At 34.0% G+C, this 10950-nt stretch overlaps 2 protein-coding genes across 2 annotated transcripts in view; both read left to right on the top strand.

Annotated features, from left to right (window-relative positions):
* LOC125853199 (uncharacterized) overlaps positions 1–10950 on the top strand; it is a 170963-nt gene that overhangs the window by 32936 nt on the left and 127077 nt on the right. The gene's annotated exons all lie outside the window — the stretch shown is intronic.
* LOC125853178 (BRCT domain-containing protein At4g02110) lies at positions 2341–9051 on the top strand. The gene is made up of 10 exons (XM_049532848.1): positions 2341–2462; positions 2577–2666; positions 3021–3125; positions 3731–3832; positions 3935–4019; positions 4618–4687; positions 4813–4857; positions 5593–8094; positions 8165–8381; positions 8468–9051. The coding sequence occupies exons 1-10, from the start codon at positions 2361–2363 to the stop codon at positions 8804–8806; spliced, it is 3657 nt and encodes a 1218-aa protein (XP_049388805.1). The 5' UTR covers positions 2341–2360; the 3' UTR covers positions 8807–9051.

Genomic DNA, 10950 nt, shown 5'->3' with positions numbered 1-10950 from the left:
GTTTTAAAAAAATAATCTCAAATACGATAATATTCATATTTTTTCTTCAATATCATTTATCTTTATTTTAATACTATTTATATTTTATAACACGTTATTAACGGGATTTTCTAATCAATTAAAAAGTTAATTAAATCAAAATTTTTGTATCGATTTTGTTAAAAATGAATACATCTATTGATATTTGATTGGGTGACTAGTAATTCTTCGTTCATAAAGCAGGTTACAATTTCATTAAACAATTTCTTATAGTAAAAGAAGAAGGGTTATGTATACATGAATAAGATGAGAGTCAACAAATAAGGGGTAATGTAACTCTTAAATGAATTTGATTTATAAGTTTCACTATTGTCCTATAAAAGGAATGAGTTGAGGTCATTGATAGACGCAACAAAACGGTGAAAAAGTTTCTCTAAACAAAAGAGTGTAGTTGTTGTGGAAAAGAACACAAGACTCCATAGTATTCTTGTAAAATTCCGCAAAAACAGTTGGTGGTAATAACATATATATCCAATCAAAGAAAAAAAAGGTATATCTATTTTCGCATGAATCTTCTAGTTTAATTACTTCATTGGTATCAAAGCAAAGTTAGTTAACTAGATATGTTTATCCTTCACCATCGTATGGTTAAAATTTAGTGAAAGACGTATATTTCGATTGTATAACATTTCAAAGAATTTTCTTTTTTTTTTTATAAATGTAGTGACTTTGCTAAGTTACCTCCCAGTATGGATGGCCAAAGTAGTCAAACGATAAATTACTGAAAAGATGTTATCACAACTTTTCAATAATATATTATTCGTATATTTTTCTTATATCAAATGAAGAAAATATGAGTGTTGAAAGTTCACGGCTTGTACTTTAAGAATATTTTTGAAATTTCTCAGCATGAACACCTAGACTTTTAAGTTCGATTTCTATCTCCACAAACTTTTGATATGTGCAATACATGTATCACTAAAAGAATATTTTCAATGATATATTATTTGTGATTTTTTTAATTCAAAACGAAGGAGATTCAAGTATCGAAAGTTGACTACTTAAAAATATAATATTTAAATTTTAAATTCTAAAGTTTTCTAGACAGATTTCAATGGAAAAGAAATTGCATGCTAAATTTATTTATTTTTGGAATGATTTATATATCATCCACCGAGAAAATGAATCCATACAAGTCGATTGACATCAACTTAAAAGCACTTCACTTGCAAAAAAGTATGGTCGAAAATTCATTTTTTAAGTAATAAAGATAGTTAGATTGTTTAGATAATTTTTTTTTACTCAATCGACATTTTATCTAACTTTTCTTTCTTAAAAATGGATAAACATTAATTTACTTTCAAAAATCGACGTGATATAAATTATGTCCTTAAAATGGTTTGTAAGTTCACAAATGTGGTCTCCATAAAGATGTTCTTCATTATTATTTTTTTTCCGGATAAACAACCTTTTCTTTATTTATTAAAAAAGGGACTCCAATTTTTTTTATAATTTATCATCTATAAATTATAAATATAAATTAATTTTGTCTATAAAACAGAAGTTCACAATGGTTTAAAACTTTATAAGTCATGCCTCACAATTATTCTATTATAAACAAAAATTACAACTTACAATTGATGTGCCCAACAATTGAGTTCCGTAGCTTAGGTAAGCATCCGCGAGAGGTCTTGTGGTGCATCCATCTAGAACAGCCCTCAAAACGATCCAAAACAAGAATGATTACGTTCAAGCAGAGATCTCACTAGCGGTAGAGGCGGGGAAGACCTATACTATTGATTTCCCGATACCGAGACTCTACTCTAGATAGCCATAGTCTCTAGATAGCCCTAGCCAAGGTTCCGGACACGTTTGTTGCCCATCAAACACAAGTTCTACCTTTTGTCTATAAAAACAACAATTTTTGAATATTTCAACACACTAAACCTACTAAATTGACCATAATTTTTTTTTTATAGGCTAAAATTAAAACTTATGCCTGATGGACACTATAAATTCTTCTATTATAGTCATTATTTTTATTTATTTTTTTAAAACAAAGATAAAAATTTAAGATCAGACGCTTCGGAAAGGATCCGAAGTGTAAAGTGGCCCAAGCCCAATAGTGACTCGTATAATGGCATAGTGTGAACTGTATGAGCCAATTTTTATCTCCCGCCAATGGACCCAAAATTATTTAAAATGGAAAAATCCCTCCTTTTTATAATTTGAGTTCTTTTGAATTTTTAGACGTTTCACTCTACCGTTCAATTCAATCGCTCTTTCACAATTTGATTCAATTTTTCACTTCTTTTTATTTTTTTTTGGGATTAATACTTGAAAACTATTGTTAGATTCAGCAAAAACATATAGGAATTTCAATGGCAAAAAGTGAGCAAGATATGTTATATGATGATCCTTCTAAAATCTTCATCGGTGTCCGTTTTGTTCTTGCTGGGTTCGATTCCCCGAAGAAAGAACAGGTTACCCTTTAGAGCTCCATAATTTGTATTCAAATACTTAGAATTGCCACTGTAATTGTTATATATCATGGGTTTTCTCTATTTTTTCATAATTGTCATTTTCCCCATTTGAAGGTCCGGTCCAAGCTTTTGGAGGCTGGTGGAGTTGACGTGAGCGAATATGGCCCGGATTGCACTCACCTCATTGTTGATAGAGCAGTTTATGTAAGAGCAACTTTTGCAGCAAAATTGTATTCTCATTTTTCCCTTTTTTGGGTTTGATTTCTCATCTAATTGTTATTATCTCAAAAAGTTTCAATTTTCTTCAACAAATAAAGTGAATTTATGAGATAATAACTATCAGTGGAGAGTGTCCATATGAGAAATCAACTTGCTATTTTCTTACTCTTTCCAATTTTATCGATCAACCAACCAACCAACCAACCAACTACATCGGATTCTATGTGTTATGTGTTTATTTAACTCTTTAAATTGATCAGCAAACCCCAATTGTTTTTTTTTACTAATTTATATTATAATTATTAATGGAATTGGGTAATGATTTTTTTAAATATTTAGGATGATCCTCTGTGTGTTGCTGCCCGACAAGATGGAAAATTTTTAGTCTCTGGCTTGTGGGTTGAGCACAGTTTTGATGTGGGAATGCCTGTCGATCACCTCTCAGTAAGTTCATTCTGAAAGTTTGATTTTGATGTCCTTATATCTATGATATATTTCTGAATTGGAAAATGCTTTCATTGAGTTCATACTAAGTTAAATGTCTGGTCGTAGGCTTATAGTTGAATGTTATAGGATAACGATGAGTTAGTATTTTTGTGATAAGACTCGACTTGATATGCTCTTAATATGTGCGAGTTGTTTGTTCCCTTCTTTCAAATGCTACTGTGGTGCACAAGTTGATGTTTAAGTTATGCCTGTGAGTCCAGCTCTATATAAATGCTTATCGTTTCACATGATTTTGCTTTTCCACCGGGCTTTATTTCTGTTCAGTTGTGAAGTACGTTCAAGTACCAACATTGTGCTTGGAAGATCTAACAAAATTTATGCAGAATAAGTAATAACTAACTACATAAATGCATTGGCCTTTGTATTGCTCCTTAAAGTTCCACATGAATGTCTTAATTGGTTTGTATGAGCTCAAATTTCTCTGCTGGAAGATCGAAGTTATTGTTCCATGATGCTGCAGATTCCCTTAACTTGTGATACTTCAAATATTTTATAGTTTAGCTCCTTTCCCAAACTCAGAATATTCACTATTTCTCTTACAGATTATGTACAGACCTCCAAGGGATTTGACTGGAATCCCAGGTGCTAAATCACTAATTCTGTGCTTAACTGGATATCAGCGGCAAGACCGAGATGATATTATGGTTTGTAGATTCCAACTCTCTTTTTTCTTACAGGACTTAAATAGTTGCTTCTCAATTTCATCTTATGGCACCTTGCTAATTGATTCCTTCTTCTTCTTCCAGATAATGGTTGGGTTGATGGGTGCAAACTTTTCAAAGCCATTGGTTGCAAACAAAGTCACTCATCTTATTTGCTACAAATTTGAGGGTAAACTTATTTCTCATGTTGCAGCATGTAATACCTTCTCCCCTTGTTTCTTATCTTCTTTTTTCAGTGCAGTTTATTCTTGCAGGAGTTAAGGGTGTTTCATGTTGGCGGAGCCCTTTCATTAAGAAGCAACTCCTTTAACCTCATTTTAAAACTTGAATACACAACTAAATTATGTTTCCTGGATTGCTGATGTGTGTATGTGTTGTACATGGTTAGTTCACAACAAAGTAAAAGATCCAGTTAGTGTAGTATCTAATCTAATGTAATCACATTTATTTGAAATCAGCATAATAAGCAGAAAGTCCAAGATAAGTTTCATTCTGCGTTCTCTCTTTTATATGTAAGGATTACTATGGGAAATTTCAGGTGTCGAGGCTTAAGGTAAGCATTTGCTAATACAGAATGGTGAATTACCTTAAGTTATGGTAATTTACTCTTAATAGACTGGTTATGACTTTTAATTCGCTTTTCCCACCAAATCAGGTGATGGAAAAAAGATGCTTCAAATTCAATATGATTTCTCATTTTACTGTATCAGTTGTTGTTCTATTCACTACTTTTTTACAATTCCATATGAGCCTCTGTTGTTTGATAGGAGAGAAATACGAGCTTGCCAAGAAAATGAAGAAGATAAAACTAGTGAATCACCTGTGGCTAGAAGATTGGTAAGCTAGAACATTCTGTAGAACTTACACATGCCAACACCTTTTTGGTCACTTTTCCTCAATAGAAACTTCTTTACTGTCTGGTTACTCAAGGTGCTTCCTTTTAAATTTGTTTTATTCTGCAGTTTAAGGGCCTGGGAAATTCTTCCGGAGGCTAGCTATGATAAAAGGTGAGACATTTTCCATCAGGAATGTGAATTAGTTTGTTTTCTATATCAGAGGGCATCTTCTTTTGTTTTGGCAGTGATATTTTAGTTTATAGTATGTCAGTATCCCCTTGGTGGTCGTTGCACTGTGGGAGTCCACAACCTTACCCTTTATTTTGAAGAACTTGAAAATATGAAGTTTTACATTGTGGCATTATGAAATCCTTTTCTAGAATGTCAGTGTTGCTATTTGTGTTTAATCTTTTAAGATTATTAGATCAATTCACAAATCACAAGACACCATTCATCAATTTGTCTTGTGTTATCAATAGTATAAACTATAAAGCACATGATTCATTGTGTTTGCTTAAGCTCAACGGGAGGGAGCTCATCTAAGAATTTCGAGGTGCTTTCTCAGACTTAAGTTTTCAAATTGTCTTAGAATGGTATAGGTCTGGAATGCTAATGCTTTCTTGATTCACTTGTTTGATTTCTTAGTTGTGGTACTTTCCGTGCCAAGGAAACAATGAATCAACAAACATAAAAATGAACACTCTGCTCCTAATAATGGAGTTATATTGTTGGAAAGAGCTGTCAAATGAAAATGGAATTAGGTACAACCTATTGATATTCCAACTACAGAGGTCATGCTAGACATCATATCCTTATGTTTGTGAGCCTCAATTTTGACTACCCAATTAAATTAATAAGAATACTTGAACATGCTCATGCCTGTGCTTTTTTCTTTTTGGACTCCAGTGGGTATGAGTTGGAGATGATGGAAACCGAAGCCAAGGATTCTGAAGATGAACAAGACGATATTGCTGCAATTGGCAGAGAGAGAGTTTCTTTCACTAGTCCTCAACACTCAAAGAGTCCCAATCAATTCCTCTTGAAGGAGGAAATCTCTAGAAACATCTCAGAGATACACATACAGACAGGTCTGTCAGATCTTGGAAACAATAAGCATCTGGGATTAGCAACTTCAAAGGAATCGAAACCGGACCTGGTTACAACCTTTGAGGGATCTGACAAGCGACATCTTGAGACCCTTGGCACCACTGTGAGTAGAAATGAAGATGTGCCACAAAGCATGCCACAAAATGGAAATAGTCCGACTTCAGTTTCTAATAATGCTAGGAAGTCTCCTAAATCTTGTTTGTCAAACAGTTGTGTTAAAAGTTATTCCCGAGAAAAACCTAGAAAAATTAATCTCATCATTGCCACAGAACAAGTTGAGAGTGCAGGATGTCCTCCCGCTAATGCGGTGAGTCAACATTGTGATAACTTGAACATCTCCTCAGAGAAAGAGCAGAATGAAGCAGAAGTTGATTCTGCAAACTTTCCTAGAAGTAATATGTCATGCCTGGAAAAGGGCCAAAGTGGTGTACTCCATGAGAAAAGGAGGGTGGACATGTTATATTACGGCTCTCTGGAAACTAGTCATAATCCAGAAAGCATGTTAGATGGTGGCCTAGGTGTTGAAAGTTATTCCCTGAAAAAACCTAGAAAAATTGGTCTCATCATGGCCTTGAAACAAATTGAGAGTGCAGGATGTCCTCCCCATAATATAGTGAGCCAACATTGTGATAAATTGAACATTTCCTCAGAGAAAGAGCAGGACGGAACTGTAGTTAGTTCTGCAAAAATTCCTACAAGTAAAATGTCATGCCTTGAAAAGGGCCAAAGTGGTGTACTACCTGAGAAACGGAAGGTTGAGTTACATAAAAGCTCTCCAACAACTAGTCATATTCCAGAAAGCATGGTAGATAGTGACCTGGTGGAAGATCGTGGTGAAGAGTTGGACAGACATTTGTCGTTGCGCAACAATATCCAGTTTGGCAAGGGTGCAAGTCTTCATCCCTTGCAGAAATGTGATTCTTCTATTTTCACTTCCATAATACAAGAAAATCAGCACGAGTGTGATGAGGAGGCGCAAGCTGGCATTTGTGCAGTCATGGGGTTAAGAAAGACTGCTTTGAGCAGCAATTTGGACCCTGTTAATGTTCACTCATGTGATACTGAGCATTCTACTGGTGAACATAACAGCCCGAGGAATGAACTGCAAGCTGTCAAAAATCCATCTCCTGGCAATGAAAGGGAAGATGTTGAGAAGTCTATTCGGATGACCGAATTGGAAAATGCCGTAGGAAATACTAGGTCAGGGTCTAAGCCATTAAAGATAAAAACCCTTCCCAAGAAGACACTGGGATCTAGACTAAGTCTCTGTGAAAGGGATGCAAGAAATCAGGAAGGTACTACATTTCATAACAAGACTGTTCCAGCAAATGACTCTGCACCTTCTGTGAGCTGGGGCAGAAAGGACAGAGATCACCAAGAGGTTCTTAGCTTTGCAAAGGTTGAGATTCCACCAGCAGGTAGTGCAGAATTAAGCAAAGAAACAGAGAAAAGAAAGTACTTGGATTCTGGAAAGGAAGATGTTGAAATAGTTGAATCCATAAATAATGATGCTGAAACTTCAGAGAGTAAAGAGTATGATGAGTTGAATGTCTTAACAGGTGAGGTCAGTGGAGTACCGCAGTCTCTGGTTACATCTGCAGAGGAACTTGTGGTGAACGTGGATGGGACTGATGTGGAAGATTGTGCTGTGAGGCATGATGCTGACAACAAGAACTCTGAAGCTCAAAAGATTATTTCTGGCAAGAACACCGGGTCAAATAAATCAACTTCTGCAGAGAATGATGTAGATGTGAAAATAACCAAAGGCCCAAAATACTTAATGAAGAGGTCAAACACAACTAATATAGTTGCTAAAAGAGCTGTAATTTCCCGAAAAGTTGCCAAAAAGAAGAAGTCCGAAAATGACAAAAAGAAGAATGAGGAAACAGAGATTGAAAAAGGTTTACCTGTACCAGGTGAACAAACAGTACTGGCACTTGATCATGAGTTGAACTCCATGGATGTGGAGAAGGAGAATAGTCCTCTTATTGAAGGCCAAATCACGAGTTATAATGAACATGGAGCTGGTAAAAGTTCTCCAAAATGTGATAACAAAAAACCTCTAAAGGCTGATGTTGCAAATCCTCGCTCATTGCAGGTTACTAAAGTAGGAACTGAGCAAAGGTGGTTTATCCTTAGTGGGCATCGACTGCTAAGAAAGGAATTTGAGAAGGTCATCAAACGTTTGAAAGGACATGTGTGCAGAGATTCTCATCAATGGTCATATCAAGCAACTCATTTCATTGTTCCTGATCCAGTTCGCAGAACTGAAAAATTGTTTGCTGCTGCAGCCTCTGGAAGGTAATGCTTCAATAATGGTTCAGTAGTGCCAATTGTACAGGTAAACTGATCGGTCTATTGATTTTTGCAGGTGGATCCTAAAGTCTGATTATTTAACAGCTAGCAATGAAGCTGGAAGACTCTTGGATGAAGAAAAATATGAATGGCACAAAAAGGGCTTAACAGAAGATTTAGCAATCGACTTAGAAGCTCCAAGGAAGTGGCGGCTTCTGAGGGAGAGAACTGGACATGGTGCATTTTATGGAATGAAGGTAATCATACATGGAGACTGCATTGTACCACCATTGGTGAGTTATTTGCACGAAGTTCTTGTAAATTGAATTCTTTTATCTCCTCTAGAATATCTCAATATTGCTACTCTTTGTTGAATCAGGATACACTGAAGCGCGCTGTCAAGGCTGGAGATGGTACTATATTAGCAACTTCACCTCCTTACACTCGCTTCCTTAACTCAGGTATTGATTTTGCTGTTGTCGATGAGACCATGCCCCATTATGATAAGTGGGTTCAAGAATTCCTAAGATGTGAGATACCTTGCATTTTGGCTGATTACTTGGTGGCTTATGTGTGCAAGCCGGGTTATCCTTGTGACAGTTATGTACAATACAATACTCACACTTGGGTAGAAAGGTCATTGAAAAACCTTGAAGATCGCTTGGAAGAAGTTGTTGTGGATATGCTGCCATCAGATGACAACAGTAAGATAGAATGATGATACACGTTGATGAAACGGCCTTCATGTATGGATTTGACATTGTCATTCATGTTTTATTACTGTGATCCTCGACTTGAATGTGCACAAGAGAGACTGGTTTAGCCCAGTCTATAGGAAACAAGAATATTATGTAGATAAAGTAAAATCCAGCTTGGAGGAAAGTAATAAACCTCTTCATTAAGATAGTACAAGCTGTGAGCTCCAATTTAAGTTGGTAATTCTGGATGTACAAAGTAGTTATTTTGCTCCTTCTTTAGGTATATTGACCATTTTATAAAGATAAAATATTTTGTTTATCATCTATGTCAACAAGGCTAGAACATGAAAAATGCTGCTGGATAGTTTCATGTGCTAACCAAGTGTGCTTCCCCTCTTTAACCATGTCTAAATAGGGTACAAAACCCTGCAACAGAGTAATTTGATCGAGAAGGGTTGTGGTGGAGTGGTAAGTACTTCTTCATTTTTAACTAGATTTTTTGGGTTCAAGTCTTTCAGGATATGGAGTTGTTTGTGTTAAGGGAGCTTTTTACCTCCAATCAGAGACTTCCCAATTCAAATTTAGATTTAGTTAGGCCCTTCAATGTCAGATTTTCTGGTGCAAATTTGGGTTATTTGGGCTCTAATACGATTACTGGGCTTTGGGCGGGATACCAAGAAATTTTAAAATTGTAGTGAAAGATAATCTTAAACTTTAAATACAAATAATTAAATCAATGAATTTGCATCTATAACCTATTCACATATTGTTGTTTACTTGTGATGAATGTTAGCATTAGAATAAAGTGTAGTAATATGAAGTGTTTAATTTTGATGAAAAAATAAGTCTTTCTTATTTACCATCAACTTTTTATTATTTTTATGTAATAACCATAGAAGAATAAAAATTAAGGCTGAACCTGATTGCTCAAAGGTAAATATTACAATTTACAGGTTAGGCGTCCCAAAATTTTCAACAGTTATTCCCTATTTTGAACAACTATATTTAAATAATTCTCTAGTAACTTATGAACATTTTATAATATAGTTTAGCTGAAATAAAATTTTATGAGAAAATATATTAAAATAAAAGTGGATCCAGCTCCTCTTCATTTCCCTTCCCTCCATTTTCCCCAAGTTCTTGCTTGGATGTGAGACACATGGCTTATATAAAAATTAATGGTTAAGATTTAATTAAATAAACATAAGATTTTAATTATGATTTAGATAATTAATACTTCATAAGAAAAATATCAAGACCACAATCATAACAATATATTATCTTGTCCATAAATATATTATTTCTTTTTCTTATTAGTATTTATCTTCTGTTTTTGTCCATAAATATATTATAAAATAATTTCTCTTTTTCTAATTATTTTTCCCTGCGAGTATTTTTTCTATTAATTATATGTAAACTAATTTCAAAGAGAAAGCTCAAAGTTGCTTTCTAAGACTTACTCATTTTTATCTTTATTTTAAAAACAAACGGAAGATAAATACTCGTAGGAAAAAATTTAGAAAAGACAACAGTTTTTATAATGTATTTATGGAAATATTATATTGTTATGACTTATAATTATGGTATTATTATTTTTCTTATGAAATATTAATTATCTAAATAATAATTATAATATTATTTTAATCTATTAAATCTTAGCCATTGATTTTTATCTATGTCATGTGTCTTACATCCAAGCAAGAACTTGAGGGAAATGGAGAGGAGCCGGAACCAAAAAAAATCAGCAACTTTATAGATGTTAAACGGCTTTTTCGGTCCAAATGTTATATTTGCAAGGTCATTTGCACGAATGCCTATTTTAGGGTGATTTTTTTTTCCCTCTAATTTGTGATTTTTAATTTTTGTTTTTAGCATTTTGAGTAATAAAACATTTGACATCGAAAAAAAAATAAATTCACGAGGCACAGGTTATACACCTACAAATTTATACCTTAAAGTAACATAACTTAATCCAACAAAACTTTTGACAGTTTACCTTGCGAAATTAGGTTGTAATTAAAATATTTTGATCCACCAACTTTCATAAATGAGAAGTAGGGACAAAAATTAAAGACTACCCCAAAAAAATCTACACGTACAAAAACTTGATATTTTCACAAGTTTAAAAAATAGGAACAAAATTTAAATAATAACCCAATAAAAA

The sequence above is a fragment of the Solanum stenotomum genome, chromosome 1 (genome assembly GCF_019186545.1).
Source record: "Solanum stenotomum isolate F172 chromosome 1, ASM1918654v1, whole genome shotgun sequence".
In the NCBI taxonomy this organism is placed as follows: Eukaryota; Viridiplantae; Streptophyta; class Magnoliopsida; order Solanales; family Solanaceae; genus Solanum; species Solanum stenotomum.
This window is presented reverse-complemented; position numbering and strand designations above follow the sequence as displayed.